The 27,082-nt window shown below is 48.3% G+C and overlaps 1 protein-coding gene across 1 annotated transcript; it reads right to left on the reverse strand.

Moving 5' to 3' along the window:
- Nucleotides 1-5,874: 5,874 nt before the first annotated feature.
- MAGOH (mago homolog, exon junction complex subunit) lies at nucleotides 5,875-26,787 on the reverse strand. Its single transcript, XM_082265275.1, has 5 exons — nucleotides 26,632-26,787; nucleotides 23,340-23,398; nucleotides 9,644-9,754; nucleotides 7,430-7,512; nucleotides 5,875-6,092 (listed from the first exon to the last, which is right to left on the reverse strand). Exons 1-5 carry the CDS (start codon nucleotides 26,717-26,719, stop codon nucleotides 5,993-5,995), a joined length of 441 nt encoding a protein of 146 aa, XP_082121401.1. The 5' UTR covers nucleotides 26,720-26,787; the 3' UTR covers nucleotides 5,875-5,992.
- Between the last annotated feature and the right edge of the window lie 295 nt (nucleotides 26,788-27,082).

Here is a 27,082-nt window from a genome sequence, read left to right on the forward strand (position 1 = left end):
GTATCTTGACTGGACCAGATGAACACATGGCGGACTGCTCCTAGGATGCTTACTTGAAAGGAGGGCATCACTGACTCTGTCTGAACAACCTTTCTCCTTCAGGACTTGGCGCTCACTACCCAGGCTGTTTTACCTGTGGCCTGGGGTGAAATAAGAGTCCTTTGTATTAACAGATCTGGAACTTCTGTTAGTTTCCAAGGAGCTGTCACTGATGGGGATATCAGTCGCGAACCACGTTCTCTTTGGCCCCCAAGGGGCAATCACTATGAGACGCAGTTGCAGCCATCCACTGAGTCTCTGTATGATTCTTGGAATCAGATTTTGAGGAGGAAAGGCATATGCTCGCCTAGCGTGCCATGGCTGTGCTAGGGTATCCAAGCCTACCATATCCTTTTGTTCTAAAATGTCCTTTCCGAAAGCTTTTATGGCTTTTTCCACCATTTTTAGCTCTCTGTAGTTGGGTGAGGCCTGATATCCCAGGTACTCCGGGTATGAGCCACCTCCAGGTGAGCTCCCCCCCCCTTTTGGAACTTGCGTCCATGGTGACTTTTTGAACAAGAGACAGAAGTCCCTAGACAAGAGAGCAGGTGGAAATATTGAAGGTCTCGTGAGTGTAGTTGGGCCACTCTACAGCTGGGATACAAGCTGTAATCCGACCAAACATCCTCATGATCTGTCTCCTGTAAACACAGAGGATGAAAACAGACATTTTCCACCGCCGAGACCACTTTTCCTCTGGGAAAAAAAACAGTTTCTTTGAAATCTATCTTATACCCCAGGCAAACTTGAACCTGAGCCGGTTCTATTGAGGATTTCTCCACATTTATCCACCACCCTGCCGGCTGTAGGACTGACATCACTTGTGTGTCTGCCTGTTTTGCTGATCTTGAAAGGGTCAACTTATAGCCCAGATAAGGGATCCATATTGGGCCCTGCAGATGACGCTGTCCTATTTGCAGTCCCCACTGCGAATCCTAGGAATGCTTAGAGTTCCAGATGAATTGGAACCTGCCTGTAAGCGTCTTTTCAATCCAGAGTAGTCATAAAATCTGGGATATACAACACGACGGCATCTACTTGCGGGTTTGTACCACAATGCGTGAGAATCAAAAAATCTTTGAAGACCTGATTTCACGGTACAGGGGTATTTACCCTCTGCTCCATCCACTCTTGAATCCCCTTTAACAGGGGTTTTCTTTGAGGGATATGATACAGTTATCTCTGCCACTGGCTGAGAAGAAAAACTTCAGTCTGTATTCTCTCTGAATGATCTGGAGGACATCGGGCTGGTTGAGATGTTTTTCCATTGCAGGAAAAAAATTGGGATAACCTGTTCCCTGAGGATCTAGATAGACATCCTTCAGGTCCTGATCCACAAAAAAGATCCTTTGCCAGGCCAGGCACAAAGTCTTAACTTGGAAGAGACATATCCTTCATAAACTTTGCACACACTGCTCTCCTAGCAGTATTCATGAGAGCCGCTGTTCTTGCAGAGGCTATAACTGACTGAACAGCCTGTTAAGTACGACATCATACCCCCCCCCTATGGATAGGAAACTTTACGATGTCTTGTGAGATTTTAATTACCGAGATAAACTCAGTAAGCTCCTGAATTCAAAATTTTTTTTGGCCAGATAGTAAGCAGGTGTCTGCTAGAGCTGTAACCACATAATAAGAATTAGCAATTCATGCCTCCTATTAACAAGTGCTCTGTCCTTATTGTGACCAGCATTTAAAAGATCTAATTTCCTAAATACTTCGTACGTGGGAAGTTATTTAGGGGAGATTACTCCTCTTTAGGTGGGGATGGTTAACTTGCAGCTACAGCTGATCAAGATAATGAATCAGAGGATCTGTGCAAGATATCATCACACCCAGTCAGTCTAAAGCTGACACACACCATCCAACTTTTGTTGGTAGATTTCCTTCAGATTTACCCTTTTCAATGTAGTGCAAGGGCCTGCCATTGCATACAAATTGAAAGTGTTGAGCCTGGTTGGGTCTTGGCTCATGACCCCACAATTTTTTATTTACAAGCATAGCCCAGTACACCACAGTTTCCAGGAAAAAGATTTTTGTCCTTTATTTTGGAACATTTTTTCTCTTTAAATCTGTTACCGCCCGAGCCCTCCTTACTTAGTAAGGACCTGGGCTGGCTAGTGTCTTTCCTTGGATCTCGTTTATTCCTTGTTTGCAGAGGAAATGTCTGAGATTCTGAAAAGTGGAAAGAGTCCTGCTCTAGAGACATACATTCCAGAGCAGACAGACTATCTTAATCTGTGATCACAAGCGTTAAGCTCTGATGAGTAGCAGCTGTAGTCCACAAGGACTGGATTAGGCAACCCTCCTGCACTGATTTAAGAAAAATTTCATTAAAACAGATACTCTCAGCCAATTTATCAACACATATATGGCTCAAAGGGTTTGTGTGCAAGGCTTAAAACAGACTACTCCACAGTACTGCACTTCCAGCATGTTTGTGCTATTAAAGTAGAGGAGGCTCTGACAGAGGCCTTCTGGGCCGAGGAACGACCTGCAACAATAAAAGAGAGAAACAAAGTGATTAACTCGCTCTCTTATTTAACATATGTGCTACTCCCAGACACAGATCGTTAACAGGGCTGTCAGTAAAGCCCCGTACACACGTACCGATCGTCGTCATACAAACGTCGGCGGACGAAAGATCTGCCGATTGTACGCTTGTTAGTATGGTGCCTCCGACAGCTGTCTGCGCACAAGAGTCTTTCTTGCAAACAAAAATTTTTGTATGCCGACACCAGAACGGACGATTGTTCGCCAGTCAGTACAGAAATCAGCCGACAGACCGCAGATTTGCAAGACTGGGCATGCTCAGAAAAGAAAAAACACAGGGAAAGTTAACCATTACATGACATCACTTCTGCAGTCAGCTGAAGTCGGCGGACAAAATTCTTGTGCTGTCTTTGCACTTTTCAACAGACATCGACATCCCAGGGAGAAAAGACGAACGTTTGTATGACGACGATCGGTACGTGTGTACGGGCCTTAAGGGAACAATTAAAGGCTTGCTGATCCTAGATCGTATGCAGCAGTAGGCCTCATTATCCGGTAAATTTCACTTACCCGGTCTTATGTCCCTGCAGTCACCTGTGCATCGACTTATACCCCTACGGGATGCGTTGTGCTTTGGTCTCTTTTTGGGCAATTTACAGCCCCTTCGTAGCCGGAGATTCTGCCATGAACATCACATGGACCCGGCGTCTCCTCCATGCAGCGCTCTCTCCCAGGCATCGCTGTCCGGTCTTCACAGCGAGGCTTGCGGCGCGCTCCTTGGCGGAAAATTTTTCACCGGCGAAATCCTTACCGCTTTAGAGGAGCTAATGGAGGAGACTTCCTGCAGAGACAAGCAGGACTTCAGGTATGAGGGACCTTCACCATAAGGCAAACCGCACTACCTGGTATGTTTGGCAACCTGAAAGCTCCTATTTCAAGGACACAGCTAGGGAGGAACCTGCTATTAGGCCGACTGAAGCTGCCTTCCAGGGGTACCATCTTGGCCAGCTATTTGCCTCAGGTTAGTAAAAAAACAAACGTTCCGATGTGAGGTTGGAAACACAACTGAACTGGAGCTAAGGATGGGTGGGACCCTTTTAAACAGCTGCAAATTAGTTGTGTTTCCTGTGAGGCGGAGCCACAATCTACCAAATGTAGGCCGTCCTGGAAGGATGAAAGGAGAAATTGAGATGTTGGGTCCAGAGAGATTGCTTTGTAGTCAAATCAGAAAACACATTTTGTAGGAACCTACACTACACTTTGTACCCATCCCCCATGCAAATAATGTCAAGAGGGAATCCAACTTCCCCTGCTCTAATTGCATAGTAGATATCCATTCAAACCCATCAGGCAAAATATTCTAAAGGCTCAGTTCACATACATGGAAGATGCGTTTTGAACTACATTAAATTTGCATAAAGTGAACCGGCAGCCTTCTCACATGTCTTGGGCGGCCGCGATACGGTTTTAACAAAGTCCTGTGCAATTTTGGGTCTGGTTCAGGTACGATTCCAGGTAAAAATCTGCACCTGAACTAGTGAACAGAACATCACCAGACTCCCGCACTAAAATGGCAGCCACATACGAGTGAACCTAACCTAAAGGCTTTAGAGGCAGCAGCCAAGGATGTACACATGCCACAATGCTGTGCAACAGAAATATATCCCTTATTCCTTTCAAGTTAAATGGGACTGCTCTGCAACCATTGGCAATGCACAGGGTTGCAGCATTCTAGCTGCTCAAATAGGCAGTGAGAAGATACAACTCCTCCACACCACCTGTTTAATGAGTGATCCAAATGCAGATTGCTCTTCAGAGAGCAAATTTAGTGTGAAGTTGTTCACACTAAAGTGTGAAATTACTACTACTTTAGTGTGAAGTTGCTCTCCACTAGCGATGTGCTTGGGCATGTTCAAATCCAGCCCGCCAGGAAGCCGGCACTCTGTACACCAATCAGTCATAGGCAGCGTGTATATGTGCAGCTGCCAGACAGGAAATGCCTCGGTGCCTATGATGTGCGGTGTGCAATGACAGCTACCTGGCGGGCTCGATCCGAACACGCCTGAGCCCATCACTACTCTCCACGCTCAGATGATTTCACAGAGCATTTCATAGGCAGTGAAGAGGAGAATACCGGACAACCGTGACATACCAGACCAACCAGGCGTTGTGTGCAGTTGCAGCACAGCCTCATTCACTTGAATGGGTCGCGCTCGGCCTGGAAGCAAAGCATCATGGCTGCAGCATGTGTACACCCCCGGCTGCTGCATGTGACTGCGAGAGTGGTTGACTGGCAGTAAAATCTCAGCTCAATCGCAGCCCTCTCCCCAAACACAAGTGTACACAGAAGAAATATACCGCGTTCGAAGCGATCGTACGATAATCTGATCATTAGTACAGAGCTTCCTAGAGCCGATCACAACAGTTCATCCGATTGGGCAAGCATGAAAATTTTCCTCGTACCATACCTGATCGCACAATTTTCGTTTAATCAGCATAGTTGTCCTCCGAAAATACACTACAACACATTACATCACTCCTGAATTTTTATTCTGTTGCACGAGAACTTTCGTAACAATTTTCAATATAAGGACTAGCATGGTAAAAAAAAAAAACCCTCGGACAGACGATCTGTCGCCCAATTTTCGAATTGCGTGTACTGGCCATTAGGGTATGAGACTTCACTGTAATCTCCTAGGTCCACACAAACCTGTTGTGACCAGAATGAGAGGGTCTCGCATTACCTGCTGGACTTTATTTAATTTTTTATTATAAAGAAACAGGAAAAATACGAGTATGAAAATGTAGGGAGAGCACTCAGTCCTAGGCAAGCAGGAACAGAATATGGAATTACAGCAGGAAGAGCAGGAGGCTGACTCCGCACATAAGGCTCTGCTTTAATCACAATATCACTTTTGGGTGGAATAATCCTCGTGCAAAAATCCTATTATACATACACATACTTCTGTAACTGGCTGGACAAACTGGGAAAACAGATCTACAGTTGAAGGCTACAATTAGGTTTACCATAAAAATTTAAAATATGGGTGCAACAAGACTTCTGACTACATAATCATTCCTATTCGCAGCCTGCAACATCCCCTGGGGTCAGGATATTTACTTCTGTGATTCCTGTACAAACATCTGTGATGTGCACTATAATCTGCACTAAATTAACATGTACACAGTTTGATCCTGGTAATGCTCAAAGACATACCAGCCATTATTAGCCACTGCACAGAAGAGATGAACAGTGTGTACAACCCCAATACATGCTCATGGAGCAGCTATCACCATTACATTCATCAGTGCAACTTGGGGAATACAATCACATCTTAAAATAATTTTTTAAACAGTTTTATTAAAGTCATATCAGTAAAAACAACAAAAGGACACATAAAAAAACCCTAGATCCACATCCAATGTAAATAAAATAAAAATGCACCGTCCTCCCAGAGAACTAAATGGGCTTGATTTTAAAGTGAAGTCCAATCAAGCTGAAGACCAGACACTTTAAGTCTTGAACAAGGTAATAGAAAACTCTTAATCCCTCGGGGTCCCTGAAAAAGAAGAAAACACACAAATTGTATAAAGCAGGATATGAACATCACTACAATCTATTAGTGCTCACTGATACATTTCTCAGCCTTAATTTAAAATGCACTAAATCTAGAACAACGAGTCAGAACACCCCCTTGTGCCCCCCGGTGTTTTAACTGATATCTGGGAACCGAAAGTAACACTAAACTTGGTTTTTAAAAATGCTTGGGCTGCCTCCTTTTTACACGGTCTTCCTGCCAGCAAGTTCATGGGTACTAGTTGCCATATTTTCATACCACCGTGTGCATGTATAGCAACATGTGGGATGAATATAGCAACCCCAGAACAATAATAGTTACTTGTTATACATTAGAAATACGTCAGTCTCTTTTTAGATTTTATGTCCAGTCAAAGCAGATTTTTTTTTTTTTTTTAAGTTTTTTAGTTTTGGACAGAGTGGTGAACAGAACCCCTGTCAGATTTTTTACATCTATCCACTAAAGAGACTTCCACTCACTGTTTCGGTGACATTAGTTTTACTAGACAGGAAGTGAGGAGAATCTCCTCCAAGATCTAGAACAGAACAAAATCAAAAAGAGCAAAGAGGGGTTCTAGTCTTCCCCTTACTCTGAATGAAAAGGTTTTATTTCTCAGTGTTGCTATAGAAAGTTTACCTTCAAGTGACAAAACTACATTCTTATTCTTCAAAAACCATACATACAAAACCAATATTGAACCACTCACCATTGATATACTGTAGCAGAGTGGCTGCTCTGCGCTAGATCACATACCTAGTATGTGATCTGACACTTCCAGGTCTCGGGCGTGCACGCTGCAAGCGACCCATTATTATACACAGCGGGAACCCATGTGGACTCGATGTCCACTGGCACCCGCCGATTACACAGGGCATAGGCAGAACTATCTGCCTATATAAACAAGGCAGATGGTCATTTTGTCTGTAGGGAAGGCATGGATCCTGTGTTTCTGCAAATCCGGAACATGGATCTTTGCATTCCCCTAGTCAAAGCACCACGCTCACAGTGAGTTAGTACAACCTAGGCACACATTTAACCCTTTGATCGCCCCTGGTGTTAACCCCCTCCCAGCCAGTGTGACATTGCCATATTTTTTGCACTGATCACTGTATTAGTGTCACTGGTTCCCAAAAAGTGTCAGTTTATGTCCAATTTGTCCACCGCAATATCGCAGTCCTGCTATAAGTCACTGATCGGTATCATTACTATTAAAAAATAAATCTCATAGTTTGTAGGCGCTATAACTTTTGCGCAAACCAATCACTATACGCTTAATGGGATTTAAAAAAAAAAAAAAAACAAACCCACACAATACTTACTTGGACTGGTTCACATCTATAAGGGAACCGATTTTGGAAGTTGTAAAGGATATATGCTCATCTCCTATCACGATCTCCAGTTCCTGCAAGAAAATATAATTGGTAGAAATTCATCAATGAACATGTATATGTTCGGTATTGTTTTCCATAAAAGTGGCAGAAAAAAAATTTAATAGCCCACAAAGGGTTGGTGAATCCAATAATAGCCACACAAAGTACAATAAGGATTTAAAATCTGGATTGGCAAGAGCAACAAGTTTACAAACAGCTGTATTGTGCAAGTTTCTATCTGAATGGATGTTACATGCATAGACTGTTTAAAGTGAAACTTCACTCTCTCAATCGACATGCACTATTTCTAAACCATATTTCTAAACAGAATTTCTACCAAATTCTGTCAGTCTCTAACCCAGTTCACACTAGTGCAGGCTGTCTACCCCGCGTTTTCTCGGGCACGGCAGCCCATTCATTTGGCTTCAGGGAAACCGCATGGTCTTTTTGACCATGCGGTTTCCCTGTGGTTCCTGCGCGAAGATGCCATTCAGAATGACTGGCAGCCCCGTACATCTCGAAGAAGCAGTGCGATTTGGCTGCAGGAATTGATGCAATTCCTGCAACCCGAACGCATGGCCCGCACTACTGTGAACCGAGCCATAATGAGGTCAGGGGACCTTAGACTGACGGAGCATAGAGACCGTGAGAACCACTGTAGCAGTATGGAGCAGCAGAGGATTGAGCAAGTAAATCTGCTCTTCCAAACCCCCTAGACCAGTGTTGGTGAACCTTGGCACCCCAGATGTTTTGGAACTACATTTCCCATGTTGCTCAATCACTCTGCAGTGTAGTTGGGCATCATGGGAAATGTAGGTCCAAAACATCTGGGGTGCCAAGGTTCACCAACACTGCCCTAGACAGAAATGATGAAGTTAAAACCCTGCAGTGTAGGCACAGCTCGATTGTAAGGGAGGGCATTTAGATCTCCTGGAGTTCAGCTTTAAACCTTCTCTAAGATCCCCTCTCTTCCCAGTTTACTGATTTCTGTGTAATAATAATGCCTGTAATATTAAAGCCTGATCTTTTTCCAACATTTACTGCTGATCTAAAGACCTGCGGTGTATACTGCTTCTTCCATCATGCAAAATATTACTTTCCCCTGAAAAAGCTTGATGCCCTAGAGCAGTGGTTCTCAACTCCTGTCCTCGGGACCGACTAACAGGCCAGATTTTAAGTATTACCTTGGGGAGACGCAGTCTACAATATTTCAATCACTGATCAGCAAATTATATCATCTGTAATGTATTTTAGTTATTTTGCAAACCTGGCCTGTTAGTGGGCCCTGAGAACAGGAGTTGAGAACCACTGCCCTAGAGGTTCAGGCCCCACCTTCTTGCTCTAGGATGGCTCCTTTTACATGCAGGGTCCTCTGCAGCCACCCTTTAATTCATGCTCCCTGAATCAGACTACAGACAAGGTGGCACTGCCTGCAGCTGCAAGCACAGGCACTGAAGCATGGTGCAAGGTATTCTGGGACTTTATTAGCTGTACAGCGGTAGGGTCCTCTAAAGCAGTGGTGCTCAACCCTGGTCCTCGGGGCCCACTAACAGGCCAGGTTTGCAAGATAACTGAAATACATCCCAGGTGATATCATTTGCTGCTCAGTGATTGCAGTACTCTAGTCTGCATCTCCCCAAGGTAATACTTAAAATCTGGCCTGTTAGTGGGCCCCGAGGACCGGAGTTGAGGATCACTGGTCTAAAGGATCCAGAAAAGGAGTGGCATCAGTGCAAAGGTATTTGTCAGGGATCATAACTTGCCCAGGGTGGATCTTGCACCTCTCTGTAGTATTAGGGCTGAAGAAAGGTGGGCCAACCTGAAGCAGTGTCATTTTGGCTAGAGCTTTAAAGACACACAGTCACCTTGCCCATCCAGGGGCAGGAATACTCTCTTTGTTGCACCTGCTACCACCAATATACCAATTGTTGCGTTCTAAAGACTGCCTGCTAGGCCTGAGCACCAAGTATTTTGCACCTTCTTAACCAAGGAAAAAGCTTTACACAGATGGTAATTTTGCTAGGAAAGGCAGACTGACAGTCTGATCCATAGCCCTGTTTAAAGTTCTACTCAAGCAGATTAGCGAATTGCCAGCTAATCAATTCAACCAATCACGGTTTTCAGATGTGTTCATTAATGACTAAAGGAAGACACATTACACACCTGTCGACCAACTCTGTCCGGTGGGGGCCACAGTGCATCATCTTCCTTTGTGATTTCACTGTCATCTATGATTCGTTTTAGTTCCTCCATCACACTCTTGTGTACATAGGCCTGGACCACAAAATAGAAAAAAACAAAACAGAAAACATTAAACTAAAAGCCAAAGGGAACACATAAATGTGATGATTAGAAGCTCGCCAGACAAGATTTTCAAGTAAAAATTAGAATCCCCAATCAAAGAAGCACAGATTCAGCCTATTATATACACATTGACAGACTATTTTATAGAGCGCCATGAACAAGGTACACTAACCACTTCTGGACCGGAAGTATTTATCCCCTAATGACCAGGCCATTTTTTGCGATACGGCACTGCGTTACTGACAATTTTGCGGTCGTGCAACGATGTACCCAAATAAAATTGCTGTCCTTTTTTTCCCACAGATAGTCACAGAGGTGATCAAATATCATCAAAAAAGAGAGTTTTTATTTTTGTGCTATGAAAAATAAAAAATAAAAAAAATGGATTTTTGTAAGATCTTACCGTAAAATCCTTTTCTCTTAAGCTCATTGACAGACGTAGTCTTCTTGATTCTCAAGAGCTGGGTTATGTTGTCTCCGCAGGAGTAGGACTAGGCAGAAAGACAAAACGTTCTGGCTCCACCTTAGGGGCAGTCCCTGAGGGTATATCCTCCCTCTCTCTGCTACAGGGAATCAGTTCTGTTCTAAAGCAGTAACAGAGAATTTAACCCAACCCAACTCAATGATAGAGGGGCGGGTACTACGTCTGTCAATGAGCTTAAGAGAAAAGGATTTTACGGTAAGATCTTACAAAAATCCATTTTTCTCTATCGCTCATTGACAGACGTAGTCTTCTTGATTCTCAAGAGCTGGGACATCCAGAAGCAGTGCCACAAATGAGGGGTGGGATTGACAAAATCAAATCCAATCTAGAAGGCCCAACCGGTGCCAAACTAGAAGTTTTAAAGGCTCATTATAAACAAAGAATGAGACTAAAGAAAAATTTCCAACGGAAAAAAACCCTCGAGGTAGACCACTGGTCTCCTCAAATTGCGGCCTGCAAAACCTTGCGGCCAAACGAGGCATCAGACGATGCCATTACATCAACTTTATAATGTTTTGTAAAGGTATGCACCGACGACCAGGTAGCCGCCTTGCACACCTGGACCACTGACGCCTGATGGCGAAAGGCCCATGACGCACTAAGTGCCCGAGTGGAGTGCGCCTTAACAGGGAACGGGGGCTCCCGACCCTTAATAGAATAAGCCTGTACTACCGTCTGTCTGATCCATCTAGAAATGGTCGCGGCAGATGCAGGCAACCCCTTTTTGGGTCCATCCGGGATCACAAAAAGTGAATCCGTCTTGCGAAACGAGTCTGTCGTTTTCAAGTATACCCTGATCGCCCGGACCACATCCAAGGAGTGTAAAGCAAACTCCCGAGGATGACTGGGCTTAGGACACAGGGAAGGTAACACAATTTCTTCATTCAGATGAAATTCTGAAACCACTTTTGGTAGGAAGGATGGATTCGGACGAAGAACCACCTTATCTCTATGAACCACCAGATATGGTGAACGACAAGATAATGCGGCCAGTTCTGACACCCTGCGTGCAGAAGTAATAGCCACCAAGAAGGCCACCTTCTGGGACAACGTAGGTAGAGGAATCTCCCTAATATCTTCAAAGGGAGGTTTCTGAAGAACCGACAACACTAAATTAAGATCCCAGGGGGGTAACGGCGCGTGCACTGGCGGAGCCAGATGTCGCACCCCCTGGATGAAATTCCGCACCAAGGAATGAGTAGCCAAAGGCTTCTGAAAGAAGATAGCTAATGCTGAGACCTGACCCTTGATAGTACTCAAGGCCAGTTTCTGCTCAACCCCTTGTTGCAGAAAAGCTAATATTCGACTAATCGAATAAGACCGAGGACGGAACCGCAAAGGTTCACACCATGCAATGTAGGACTTCCATGTGCGATGATAAATCTTTCTGGAAGTCGCTTTCCTTGCTTCAACTAGAGTAGGAATAACTGAAGCTGACAATCCCTTGTCCTTCAGCACCTGGGTCTCAATAGCCAGGCCGTTAAAGCCAGCGATCGTAAAGCAGGATGGAAGATCGGTCCCTGAGACAGTAGGTCCTCCCTGAGAGGAAGTCTCCACGGGACGTCCGCCACCAGTCTGACCACGTCGGCGTACCAAGCTCGACGAGGCCAGTCCGGAGCTACCAGAATTACTGGAATTCCTTCCTCCTCTATCCTGCGAAGAAGTCTTGGCAGTAACGCGAGAGGAGGGAAGGCATACATTAGCTGGTATTGCCCCCACGGGGCGATCAGTGCGTCTGCGGTTTCTGCTAGAGGATCGCGGGAGCGAGCCACGAATCTCTGAACTTTCCTGTTGAATCGTGATGCCAACAGATCCACATCCGGGGTGCCCCACCGTAGGCACAACTGGTGGAAAACTTCTGGATGGAGGGACCATTCCCCCTGATCCAGGGTCTGACGGCTGAGATAATCTGCCTGCCAATTTTCCACCCCCGGAATGAACACCGCAGAGATTGCTGGAACAAATCGTTCCGCCCAGCGAAGAATGCAAGCCACTTCTTTGGCCGCTCGGACACTCTTGGTGCCCCCCTGGTGATTGACATAAGCCACGGCCGTGGCATTGTCCGACTGGATCCGAACCGGGCTGCCCTGGAGCTGCCCGGTCCAGTGAATCAGACAAAGTCTGATCGCTCTCAGTTCCAATACATTTATCGGTAACCTGGATTCTTCCGGGGACCAAAGTCCCTGGACAGATAACTGACCGAGAATTCCTCCCCATCCGGATAGACTGGCATCCGTGGTCACTATCGTCCAATATATTGGCAGAAATGACTTTCCCTGGCTGAGCATCGGAGACCGAAGCCACCAGACCAGAGACTCTCTGGTCTGTTTGCTCAATCGGATCTGATTGTCCAGGGATTCCGGATTCCGATTCCATCTGAGAAGAATCTCTTGCTGAAGAATTCGGGTATGGGACTGGGCAAATGGGACTGCTTCGAAGGAAGCCACCATCAACCCCAGAACCCTCATGCAAGTCCGAAGGGAAGACCAGCTGTTGGATAGTAACAACTGGACTGCTGATTGAATCTTCCGGAGTTTCCCTACCGGAAGAAAAACTCTTGTCCTGACTGTGTCTAGAATTAGACCCAGATATTCGAGCCTCTGGGTGGGAACCAGAAATGACTTTTGCTGGTTCACCAGCCACCCGAATTCCTGTAAAGAAATCATAGTAATTTCTATGTTTTGTAGCAAGGTCTGAGGAGACTCTGCATGAAGCAGAAGATCGTCTAGGTAACCAAGGATCGATATGCCTCTTTGGCGCAGAAGTGCCAACATTGGGGCCAACACCTTCGTGAAGACCCGCGGAGCCGTGGCGAGACCGAAAGGTAACGCCACAAACTGATAGTGGTTCTCTTCTACGGAAAAGCGTAGAAACCGCTGATGTCCTGCGAAAATGGGAATGTGAAGATATGCGTCCTTGATGTCTATGGACGCTAGGACATCCCCTGGATGCAGGAAGGCTGCTACTGTGCGAATGGACTCCATTCTGAATCTTCTTATGTTGACAAAAGAATTGAATGCTCTTAAGTCCAGAATTGGACGCACTTTGCCCTCTTTCCTGGGTATTGTAAATAGGTTTGAATAAAACCCATGAAACCGTTCTGTCCAAGGAACGTGGACTACCACTCCTTGTTGTAGTAAATCTGTGACTGCTCTCCGCAGATCTTCTAAACGATCCGGGGATAGTCGGATATTGGAAGGGAAGAATCGCGCCGGTGGGAGAGATCGAAACTCGATCTTGTACCCTGACCTTATGACTTCGCAAACCCATTTGTCCGGGATTCTGGAAAGCCATGGATCCGGGAACCGGCGAAGACGTCCCCCCACCCCAGTTATGGGTGGGGGCGCACCTTCAGGCTTTGGACGGTTTATCTTCAGGTCTGGAGGGGGCGGGCTTTTGCTTGCCCGACCAACGACCCCTGACGCCTCCTGCAGGAGCTTTGGAGGACTTAGTTTTTTCACCCGCGGGACGAAAAAAACCTCTTGTGAGCAGAAAAAGAAGGCCCTCGTCTTTGACGAGTTCCTTTACCTTTAAAATTTTGCGGTAAAAAGGTGCTCTTTCCACCCGTGAGATCCTTAATGATCTCATCTAAGTTGGCTCCAAATAGACGCTCTCCTAAAAAGGGGATATTAGCCAATGCTTTTTTGGAACCTTGGTCGGCTAACCAACCTTTTAGCCACAGTGTACGCCTGAGAACCACTGCTGAGACTGATGCTCGCGCCAATAATGGAGTGGCGTCTAACGCCGCATCACACACAAACTGTAACCCCTGTATCATTTGTTCCAACAAATCTGATACCGCCTGCGGGACCTCTTCTAAGACCCGGCGTAACCACTTGGTCCATTCAGTTACAGCCTGCGAAACCAGACCAATAGCTATTATAGGTCTGAAAGCTGATCCAATCAAGGAAAACATGGTGCGAGACATAGCTTCTATCTTGCGATCCACTGGATCTTTAAAAGACGGAGCGTCTTCTAGAGGAATAACCGTGGCTTTATTCAATCTAGCAATTGGTGAATCCACCACAGGTGGTTCTGTCCATTTCTTAATGAGGGTTTCCTCAAACGGATAACGCCTGTCAATGAGTTTAGAAATAGTAAAAGTGCGTTTTGGCAGACGCCATTCTTCTTCGATTGGATTGCCAAAACATTTGGGCAATGGAAAAACCTTCGCCACTTTGATGCGTTTTTTAGTCCCAAAAGGGATTTCAGTTTCAGCTATTTCCGATGGAATACCCTGTAACCTTAAGGTTTCTTGAACAGATACAATGAGTGCGTTTACCAACGCTTCCTCTCGGGCTATGGCGGATGCCGAAACATCCTCCTCGCTGTCTGAAGAGACAGGACCCGAGACACCAATCCCAGATGAAGTACCTGCAACTGCAGAAATAGGCTCAGAGTCTGAATCCGAGGTTTCAGATAATAAGGGGTTAGGCGGGGGTCGCTTTCTTGCGCCCTGTCCCTGACAAGCCACTTCCACCCGGGACACAAAAGTTTCCATAATAGCTGACAATGATTCAATTGTCAGTGGGGTGCTGGAGGATCCTGCAGACCCCTCGAGGGGATCCGGAGGAGATACATGAGTGGCAGGGTCCATGTTAATTCAGGACACCTTTGCCAGCAAAACAAAAAAACTTTTTTTTTTTTTTTCTTTTTTTTGTGTGTCTCCCCCTAACGCAATAGCGCCCCTCAGAGTACCTGCTTCTCGATCCCACAGAGAGAGAGAGGGACCCCCAAGGCTCACCAACCGATGCAGTGAAGTTTCCAACCAACTGCAGTCAGTGTCTGTCTTTTACAGACTGGAAGGAGCTGTTGCTTTTTCCCGGGTAGAAGGACGTGGCTCCGCCCCCTGTGTACGCCTTCCGGCGTTCCCAGCTCTCCACGAGGTAGCTGGGCTCACGAAACATGGCCGCCCCCATAGAAGAGACATAAGACTCCAAAAACATGGCGGCCGGCGTGACCTGAGGACATACATGCACTTGGTCTACGGCAAAATGGCGGCAGACCGCCGAAATCGTTTTCCCAGCACATCCACCTGCATCTCTGCTAAGAGGCGATATATGGATCTACAGGAGATACACTACAAATAAGGTAGGATTATACCTCCTATGTCTGCTGTAATGTTACAGTCTGCTGGGTAGAGTGTTAGCTCTCAAACCAAGTCCACTTCCCACAAACACATGCTGTATTACAAGGGGGACTTGTAAGTATCAGATATATACTGACCATATATGGAGGGGCCCATAATTCATACTGCCTCATAACGAGGAAAGAAAAAAAAAAAGGGAACGTTTACTCACCATACCAAACCGACAGGCACCCTCTCTTCACAATACTCTCTCCACCGGGGTGGGGGTTTGTGGACCACTCCGGACGCCTCGACTCTCTGGTTCCTGGCGTCCAAGCGAGACTTTTAACTCGCAAAGTCAGTCCCTCCACTGGGACTCCGTCGCGGCCGACCCAGCGCGGAGCTCTGGTCTGCACGCGCTCGTAGGCAGAAACCGGGGTGACCACTGGATCTCAACATCCAGCCCGTCGCCCGGCCCCGCATACTTACTTGAATGTGTCGCGGCCGACCAAGCGCAATGCCATGGTCTGCGCGCGCTCGTAGGCCGGCTGGGGTGACCACAAGTGTCGCCCAGTCCGGCATTTTTGCTTGAAGATCTCACAGGAAAAACACTGGAGAAAAACTACCTAAAAAAAACGGAATTTTTGTAAAATCTTACCTGTAAAATTCCTTTCTCTGAGTCCTCCGACAGTCGCCGCCTCTTCATATTCGTCACATATGGGGTATTAGACTTTGCTCCGAAGGAGTAGCTAGGCAACAGAATATGTTAACAATAAAGCTTTAACATATCCCACCCTCAAGGGGTGGTCCCCTCAGTCAATACCCTCCTACTTCCTGCAACCATATCTCAGTTTTAGTGGAATAGCAGTAGAGTATACATACAAACCCCAAAAGAGGGGCGGGGGCGGCGACTGTCGGAGGACTCAGAGAAAGGAATTTTACAGGTAAGATTTTACAAAAATTCCGTTTTCTCTTACGTCCTCCGACAGTCGCCGCCTCTTCATATTCGTCACATATGGGGACGTCCCAAAGCAGTGCAAACATGAGGGGTGGGAAACGCATCCGCGCCGAAAGGCAACGCAGTCTCCACATCAAAGAAAGGAACCTTACCAAAGGAAGGAACTAGCTGGGCAACAGCAAAAATAAGTGCTCAACAGGAGCAACAACCCAGGAAAAGACAAAAAACCAGGGGATACAAAACTTATCCCAACAGCCAGGAGTCCCCGACAAGGGACCCTAGGGAACAGCCGCACTAAGAACCTTGCGGCCAAAGGAAGCATCCGCCGATGCCTGAACATCTACTTTGTAGAATTTTGTGAAAGTGTGCACGGTCGACCAAGTCGCCGCCTTACACACCTGGGCTACAGAAGCCCCATGACGACAGGCCCAAGACGTACTCAGAGATCTAGTAGAGTGCGCCTTCACAGGCACAGGGGGAACCTTCCCCTGCAAGGCATAAGCCTGTTCAATGGTCTGCCTGATCCATTTGGCAATGGTAGAGGCGGAAGCCGCCATGCCCTTCCGAGGACCCTCTGGAAGAACAAACAAGGAGTCCGTCTTTCGAAAAGACTCAGTCGATTTAAGGTAAACCCTAATCGCTCGAACAACATCCAGAGAATGCAATCTCACCTCCTTAGGATGTTTAGGCTTCGTGCACAACGAAGGCAAAACAATATCCTCGTTAAGATGGAATTCCGAAACTCGTTTCGGCAGAAAAGAAGGATTAGGTCGCAAGACCACCTTATCCAAATGAACAACCAGGTACGGAGACTTGCAGGACAAAGCCGCCAGTTCCGACACTCTGCGAGCCGAAGTGATCGCCACCAAAAAGGCGACCTTTTTGGACAACATAGACAACGAGATCTCCCTGATCTGTTCAAAAGGAGCACGTTGTAACACAGACAGGACTAGATTCAAGTCCCAAGGGGGCAAAGGATCCCTCCTAGGAGGAACCAGATGCCGCACACCCTGAATAAAAGTGCCAACCAAGGAGTTGGAAGCTACGGGACGTTGAAACAGAACGGCCAGCGCAGACACCTGACCCTTTATCGTAGCCAGCGCCAAACGCTGATCGACACCCGTCTGAAGGAAAGACAGCACACGGGAAACCGAGTACGTGCGGGGTGAAAACCCCCTAGACTCACACCAGGCAAAATAGGCCTTCCAAGTACGGTAATAAACCTTTCCCGAGGAAGACTTCCTCGCGTTGATCAAGGTATGAACAACCTCTGGAGAGAGACCCTTCTCCTTCAGGACCTCGGTCTCAACAGCCAGGCCGTCAAAGCCAGCGACTGTAAAGCAGGATGGTAAATCGGTCCTTGAGACAGTAGATCGTCCCGAAGAGGCAGACGCCAGGGGGCGTCGACCGCCAGATTCACGAGGTCTGCGTACCAGGACCGGCGAGGCCAGTCCGGTGCCACAAGAATCACCGTGCTGCGTTCCGAGTGTAACCTGCGAAGGAACCGGGACAGCAACTGAATCGGTGGAAACGCGTACATCAGCCTGTACTGATGCCACGGGACCACTAACGCGTCCGACGCGTCCGCCCGAGGGTCGCGCGTCCTTGCCACGAACCTCTTCACCTTGTAGTTGAGGCGAGACGCGAACAGGTCCACATCTGGAAGACCCCACTTCGCGCACAACATCTGGAAGACAGCCGGGTGGAGAGACCATTCCCCCTGATCCAGGGTCTGGCGACTCAGATAGTCCGCCTGCCAGTTCTCCACTCCCGGAATGTGAACCGCCGTTATCGCCGGGACATGAGTCTCGGCCCAAGACAGAATGTCGGCCACTTCTCGAGCCGCTCGGGCACTCCTGGTGCCCCCTTGGTGGTTGATGTAGGCCACCGCCGTGGCATTGTCCGTCTGCACCCGAACCGGGCAGCCCTGCAGCCGGTCCGTCCAGCGATGAAGACAGAGCCTTATCGCACGCAATTCCAGAATGTTGATCGGGAGGGAAGACTCCCCCTCCGACCAGGTCCCCTGGGCGGACAGAACGCCCAGAACACCACCCCAGCCCGACAGGCTGGCATCCGTGGTGATTATCGTCCACGAGATCGGACGAAACGACTTGCCCCCGGACACCAACGGGGACTGGAGCCACCACAGGAGGTTTTCCCTGGTGCGATGACTCAACGAGATCTGAAGATCCAGAGATTGAGGTCGCCCGTCCCACTTGGACAAGATCTCCGCTTGGAGACCCCGCGTGTGAAACTGCGCGAAAGGAATCGCCTCGAAAGCCGAGACCATCAATCCCAGACATCTCATACACGTCCGCAGAGACGAGTTCGGAACGTCCCTGAGGGACCTGACTTCCCCCTGAAGAGTCCTGAGTTTGTCTTCCGGCAGGAAGACCTTCGCCTGCACCGAGTCCAGTATCATTCCCAGATAGGGAAGACGAACCGACGGACTCAGAGTCGACTTTGGAACATTTATCGTCCAACCGAACTCCTGCAGAGTTTGCATCGTGACAGACAGGTCCTTCTCCAGACCCTGACTGGTCGCAGACCGAATCAGAATGTCGTCCAGATACCCCAGGACAGAAATGCCCTGGGCTCTCAATAATGCCAGAACCGGTGCAAGCACCTTGGTGAAGACCCGCGGAGCCGAGGCGAGCCCAAAGGGCAACGCCACGAACTGGTAGTGATCCTCCGCAATGGCAAATCGAAGGTATCTCTGATGACCCTCGAATATGGGGATGTGAAGATACGCATCCTTCAAATCGATGGAGGCCATGAATTCCCCCGGAACCAGGGCAGCCACCACCGAGCGCAGGGATTCCATGCGGAACTTGCGAACCCGCACAGAGCGGTTCAGAGCTTTCAAGTCCAGAATTGGACGAACCTTGCCCTCCTCTCTGGGCACAGTGAACAGATTGGAATAAAACCCCCGAAATCTGTCCCGATGAGGCACCGGAACCACCACTCCCTGAGCCCTCAGGTCCCGCACCGCCAGGCGCAGATCCCGCAGGCGCTCTGGAGACAGTTGTAGATTTGAGGGAAAAAATCTGCTCTCTGGCCGAGAGAGAAACTCGATCTTGTAACCAGATCGAACGATTTCCAGAACCCATCTGTCCCGCACACGGGCCAACCAGGGCTGAAGAAAACCGAGCAAGCGTCCCCCCACCCCAAAACTGGGTGAGGGCGCCCCTTCAGGCCGAACTGTTATGGGCCGCAGGTCCGGATTGGCCGGACTTCTGTTTTCCAGACCAGGGCTTCTTCTGAGAGCCCTGGCCCTTGAACGGTTTGCCCTTGTAGTGCGGCCGAAAGGCACGAAAGGACCCCTGAGGGGGCCGAAAATTAGCATGCTTCTTCCCAGAAGCCCCCTTAGCCTTGGGGAAATGGGGCAAGAGAGTGCTCTTACCCCCAGTAATCCCCTTAATCAACACATCCAGGGACTCCCCAAAAAGGCGAGACCCATCATAAGGCAGATTGGCTAAGGTTTTACGTGAAGATTGGTCCACCGACCAACATTTCAACCAAACCAGGCGGCGAGACAACACCGCCACGCTGTGCACACGCGCGGCCAACGGAATCAGGTCCAGGTTCGCATCACACAGATACATGACACCCTGGTGGATCTGATCCACCATATCCAGGGTCGCCGCTGAGGCCGAATCGGCCACTAGGACGCGCCTAAGCATCTGCGTCCAACTTGCGATCGCCTGGGCCGCCATGAGAGAAGCAAACAGAGCCTTAAGCATAGAACCCGTAACAGAATAAGTATGACGGGCAAGAGACTCCAGTCTCCTATCCGTGGCATCACGGAAAATAGGGGATCCCTCTGCCGGGATCGCAGTGGCTTTGTTCAAAACCGCAATAGCATGATCTACTGGCGGAGGCACACACCACCGTTCATCAGTGGCAGGCGAGAAAGGATAACGCAGCTTAAATTTACTTGGTACCGCAAAAGGCTTGCGCAAATCGCGCCATTGGTCCTTAACAGCGCGCTGAAAATCAGCATTGCAGGGAAAGACCTGCGGCGTCCTGCGTTTTCTCTGCGTCCCATAAGCCGCCAAGGCAGCTGGGGGACACACCTCGTCCTGCAAACGTAGCGTCTGCTTAATGGAAGCAATCAACTCATCCATGATTGCAAGCTCTTCAGGCGAGCCAGGGGGAGAATTATCAACCCCCTCAACTTCAGCCTCTACCTCAGACCCCACTAGATCCAGAGAGGAGCGGGACCCCGATAGGGGGGTCCCCGCCAGAACAGCCCCATCACCTTCACCCTCAGAATCAGAGGACAGAGCAACTCTGGGCCGTTTAGTAGATTGAGCAGCCACCAGCATTTGCACCTGTGCAGCAAGGCCAGCCACAATAGTGGCCAAATCCCCCCCTGGGGGGGAAACAGCGGTCCCCTGGCTTTCCACCAAGACTGTGGGAAATTTGCCCTCCTGAGAATCCATTGCCCCTGTATGCCAGACAACCAAGGGTTAACTGCCCCCTTACAGCAAGCGCGGCAAGCGCAGCCCACCGCACCACACTCAGGCACAATGAGACCCCCACAGGGAATATACAGACTGAATACAGGCAATGGAACACAGGAATAGAAGGATAAAACCTGAGGAGACTCCGCTGCTGCTGCTGCCTCGATCGGTGCTTCCAGGAGAGAGGAAGTGATGCTGCCAGGGCGCTCTATGTAAGCCTATGGAGGCTACAAGAAAATGGCCGCCGTGCATGTAAACCATGCGGCCGGAGCGGGCGCCGGTAAAATGGCGCCGTTTGGCGCCGAAATCGCCGCTCCACAGTGCATAAAATCACACACAATATCATCCCATAATATGGATACATGTTAGATCGCCGCAGCGATCGCTGTATATGCCCCAACATGCCATTAAAAACATGCCCCACAGCACACAGCTCCTCACACTGCCCAGCCTGACATACTCAGTGTCATACAGCCCCCCCCCCCCCTTGCAGCCCACAGCATGCAGCCGAGAGATAGGGAGACAAGCAGTGTGATTAAAGGCAGGTTACACAGTCCCAGACTGAGACCCCCCCAGACAGACAGGTCCCCACATAGATACACTTACCTCACATGGCGTGGGGAACCCGCACAGGCGAACAAGCCGCTGCACATGAGGCAGGGAGAGTCGCTACTCAAGACGCACACAATGGCGGTTCAGAAACCGCACAGCGTCCGGTGAGGTAGCCACCTCACCAATCATCCCTGCACCGAACAGGGATGGGTCGTTCACCGTGCCAGGAGCGTTACCTGGCTGAACGCTCGATGGCAGACTGGGAAGCCACTGACCCACGACCTGCGACCAGGGGGATCAGCCCGAGACCCAGTCCGCATGATCCTCTTCGTCCGAAGAACTAACTAATGCTGACAAAAATAACAGCTAAGTAAAGGTAGAGAGAAAACTCAAACAAAATATCAAAAAGAAGAAAGAGTCTGGGACAAAAAGTCCCAGCACAGAGAGAGCCAGCCACTCCTGACAAGCTAGACATTAAAACTGAGATATGGTTGCAGGAAGTAGGAGGGTATTGACTGAGGGGACCACCCCTTGAGGGTGGGATATGTTAAAGCTTTATTGTTAACATATTCTGTTGCCTAGCTACTCCTTCGGAGCAAAGTCTAATACCCCATATGTGACGAATATGAAGAGGCGGCGACTGTCGGAGGACGTAAGAGAAATGTCTTTTTCTTAAAGAAAAAAGTCTTGCCAGGACCAAAAGATCCCAGCAAGGAACTTAGGTCCTTACTCCTGACTAGACAGAAAAAAACTGATTCCCTGTAGCAGAGAGAGGGAGGATATACCCTCAGGGACTGCCCCTAAGGTGGAGCCAGAACGTTTTGTCTTTCTGCCTAGTCCTACTCCTGCGGAGACAACATAACCCAGCTCTTGAGAATCAAGAAGACTACGTCTGTCAATGAGCGATAGAGAAAGCACTCATTCTTTAAGTCCCGTACACACGTACTGATCGTCGGCCGAACGATCGGCCGTCTTTTGTCCAGGGCTGTCGTGTCTGTTGAAAACTGCAAAAGACTGCACACGAATTTTGTCGGCCAACAACAGCCGACTGCAGAAGTGATGTCATGTGATGGTTAACTTTCCGTGTGTTTTTTCTTTTCTGAGCATGCCCAGTCTTGCTAATCTGCTGTCTGTCGGCCGAAATCTGTACTGACTGGCGAACAATCAGCCGTTCTGGTGTTGGCCAACAAAAATTTTAATGCTTGCAGGACAGATTCTGTTCGGCCGAAAATGCGCTGTCGGAAGCATCATACTAACAAGCCTACAATCGGCCGATCGGTCGTCGGCCAAATATTTACGGCCGACAATCGGTATGTGTGTACGGGGCATTACTTTCGGCTATAAAAATTCCGAAAAAAAAAAAGTAAAAATTTTAGGCCAACTTGTATTCTGCCACATATTTTTAGTAAAAAAAAAAAAAAAATCCCAATAAGTGTATATTGATTTGTTTGTGCAAAAGTTATCGCGTCTACAAACTAGGGGAAATATTTGTCTTTTTTAAATTTATTTTCTTACTAGTAATGGCGGCGATTAGTGTTTTTTAGCGGGACTGCGACATTGCGGCAGACAGATCGGACCCCTGACATTACTACAGTAATCAGTGCTAAAAATATGCACTGTTACTGCAATAATGACACTGGCAGGGAAGGGGTTAACACCAGGGGCAAAGGGTTAAATGTGTCCCTAGTGGGGTGCATTCTGTGGGTGGGCTTTCTGCAAGAACACAGAGACCTGTGTTCCTAAATAAGAGGAACACAGGATCCCTGTGTTCATAACTGACAGAACAGCGGTCTGCTGTGTTTACAACGGCAGACCGCCGGTCTGTCTCTATGAGGAGCGATCACGGATGCCTGGCGCAAACGCAGCCGGTAGACCCGATGAGCGGCTTACCCTGTGGTCAACGGGTGCGCCGACCCCCCCCCCCCCCCCCCGGAAGCGACACACAGTTACGTTGTTTCGCAGGACAGAGCAGACCTGCCGCAGTAAAACTGTGGCAGGCGGCCTTTAAGTGGTTAAATAAAGCATACCTCTTTTCTGATCATAACATCATTCTTGTAGTTACTGTTGTTGGCATATCGAAGTTTCCCTGTTAAAGAAGAAAAAAAAAAGTCAGTATCTGTACTTTCAATAGCGACATGTTTTCTGTAAACTCCTTGAAATGGACATAAACTCAAAATGAAAGATCTGCTGTTAGCAGGAACATTTAGAAATAATAATATTTGTGCCCAAGCAGTACCGTGCAAATTGTACCCACTGTCTAGAATTTCTCAAAAATAGCAGTGCGTTTCCTGATATGCGAGGGTACTCAGGCACTCTTATCCCGATAGCTGTATATCGGCAGTGTGAAACATAAGGAACTGCTGCCTCTGACTGCTGATCGCAGATTTGGTGGTGTCACTCCTATGCTGCTCACTGTTCTCCTTGCTGGAGGCTCTGACATGAGGTAGCAAAGCTCTGCCTCTACCAAAATGGCCACATCAACAGAGATGCAGTGCAGAACAAAGCACCTCTACCTGCCTTCCTTCTGTCAGCTTCATGAGTTCAGTTCCTCTTTAAAGCAGAATGTGAAGAGATCTAAAGTCTAAAATGTTCTTTTACCTTAATACATTCCCTGAAGGTAAAAAAAAAAAATAAAGGAAAAATTTAGGCTACAGAAGAGTTTGTCCAAGAAGATATTGAGCAGAACCACCCTGGTCCCCACGGTAGGAAATGAGATTTCCTTAACTCATGCAGTGAAGGTGTAAATAGGTACCAAGCATGACAAGTCATAACATTGCACTCACCTGTGAAACCATAAAAAAACATCGGTACCCAAAATCCTCTATAGGAAATGCTTTAGAAGCCTTTACAGGTTATTCATTTAGTGTTAACTATAAAGCTATGGCCCTAGAATGACTACTCTCACTCCAACATTTATGACAATACCTCATGTGTGGTGAAACTGATGTTTACATACATGTGCGCACCCTACACCCCTACACTGTGCTTTTTATATGGGGTGTGCTTTCATTTATTTCTATTTTTTTTTTAACTTTATTGCATTCACATGGGGCCTAACAAGCCCCTATGTGATAGCATGGGCAAGTGACAGGCACTCATTATGGAGGCATTGAGGGTCTATTTATTTTTTTTTGTTGGGGGGGGGGGGTGATGACTGGCAAATGCACTTGTGGCAATATTTTTTAGTAGCACACAAAACGCAGGTAGCGGTACAACATTTGTCATGTGAAAACCACAGCAAAACATGTGGCTCAGTGCCAAAAAAAAAAAAATAGTACAGGACCTACTTTGGTGTGCGTAGGTCAGCACATTTATGTGAATAGACTACCCAAGGCTGTTGCATGACAAATGTGGCACATCACTCAGGTGTGGATGCAGCCTTAGTGCCTTTTATTGCATGACTAAGTGCATGTTTGGGGTGCCATTAACAATTTACCACCATCATAAGTGTAAGGCTTCTTTCACACAGTCTGCCTCCATAGGCGGATCCGTGCTGCTCAGCGGGGGATCGACACACAGATCCACGCTGAGCAGGAAGGTGACAGCTCCCTCTCCGCTCTGTGTGTCAGAGCCCCATGCATCTCTATGGGGGAATCAGATGAGAGCGGACCGCCTGTTCGCTCTCATCTGATCCCTTGGACAGATGGAAAATAGGGTTTCCATCTGTCTGGATTTCACGGGACAGGATCGGATGCAGATGACAGCGGGCATCAGCGGACATGTCTCAGCCGACATCCGCTGCCCCATAGGGATGCATGGAGGATCCGATTAGATCCGCCTATAAAACTGAGCGCTCGTGTGAAAGGACCCTCATACATCTTTCTGTGCACCTTCCTGGAATACATAGATGTAAATGTAGCCTTAGATCCTCAATCACACCTGCATGTTCTGGGAACACATGAAAAACGTCTATAGTGCTCACTGTGCTATTTACTGGTAATGCTGGGCTCAAATTTGTTTTAAATCTAAAAGCCAGAAAAAAAAAAAAAAAAAAACACATGCACACACCAACTTAGGAGCCATTTTTTTTTTTTTTTAACCACACACCTACTGGGCACTTTCACCCCCTTCCCGCCCAGGCCAATTTTCAGCGCTGGCCCACCTCGAATGATAATCGTGCCACCATACAACACTGTACTTATATGACTTTTTTTTCACACAAATAGAGCTTTCTTTTGGTGATACTTGGCCTCCTCTGGGATTTTTTTTTTTATTATTTGCTAAATACATCAAAAAAGACCAAAAATCTTTTTCTTCAGTTATAAAATTTTGCAAATAAAATTTTCTTCTTCACTAATGTGCAGTCATACGGCTGCACTGCTGCGCATTGATGGGCACCGGCGAGGCAGCACTGGCGCACATGGATGGGCACCAGCGCGCATTGGATGGGCACCGGCTAGCCAGATCTGGCACGCATGGATGGGCACTGGCTAGCCAGATCTGGCGCGCATGGATGGGCACTGGCACGCATGGATGGGCACTGGCTAGCCAGCTCTGGCGCGCATGGATGGGCACTGGCGAGGCAGCACTGGCGCGCATGGATGGGCACTGGCGAGGCAGCACTGGCGCGCATGGATGGGCACTGGCGAGGCAGCACTGGCGCGCATGGATGGGCACTGGCGAGGCAGCACTGGCGCGCATGGATGGGCACAGGCTAGCCAGCACTGGCGCACATGGATGGGCACAGGCAAGGCAGCCCTGGGCTCCCGGGCTGCCCACACCCAACTACCCTTCTGGGAGGGGGAGGAACTGGATCACCCAGGGTCCCCTGCGTAGGGGTGTCTGGATCAGGGCCATGCCCAGGATGCAAATTTGTGTCGCCATGGCGACCTGGGATTTGTCATGTTCTATGTTACTGGCACTCCTAATGCAGCTAGGAAACAGAAAAGGTTCCAGAGCTCCTTGGGGCACACTTGTTGCTCGAAGGGCAGCAAACTTAAGGAACTGGACTGCTCTATGGCAAGGCAACAAAAACATGCGCTGGGGCAACACGCAGGTGTGAATGGGGCCTACGTCTTCCAGCAGAGGTATAGTAGAAGAACCTACATGAATGAATACAGATGGATTGGATAGAGGAGGTTGGCCTGTACAGATTATAATGGTAAATGTAAGGTTGGCTGTAGTGTATGGCCGCCCTCAGGAATATGTGTATACGGAACACAGCGATAAGAAAGGAAATCTTCTACATCTAGCATGTGATTGGTGCCCGGAGTTGGGAATTTGGCGCACAGCAGGCTGACTGATCCATCCCAGCAGGCCCGCACCGCTCCTCCACACTCTCCCGGTCATAGAGCCACCCTCCCCGCCACCACTTCTCACCGTCTGGCCGGAACTCGAACTCCAAGAACTCGTGCCCGAACTTTCCCTTGTGTCCCACATAATATCGGAGGTAGAAGTCGCTTCCCATGGCGTTGCCGCTCTCGCGCTCCGAAATGACGACACCACGTGTGGAGGCGCACGGGAATGAGGTCAGGACGCCAACGAAAACGCACGTAAGAATGATAGGCTCAAACGGAAGGAGATCACCCAATAGGACGGGAGGGGCGGATATAGGAATAGCCAATTGCCCGCTTCAGTTGGTTGTGCTTTACTCTCTCCAGAGGGCGAGGACGCGTAGCCGAATGTCTCCATTAGAGGAGCCATTTTCTCGTAGATATCGGCTTACCGGAAGTGACGAGGTTAGGTTTTTCTCACGGGGTAGGTAATTCTCACGTTACACCGCACGGCCTAGCGCCCTATTATACAGACGAGGGCGCTGGTCTAAATAGGA

Source organism: Pelophylax lessonae, assembly GCF_965119305.1.
Source record: "Pelophylax lessonae genome assembly, chromosome: 8".
Taxonomy (NCBI): domain Eukaryota; kingdom Metazoa; phylum Chordata; class Amphibia; order Anura; family Ranidae; genus Pelophylax; species Pelophylax lessonae.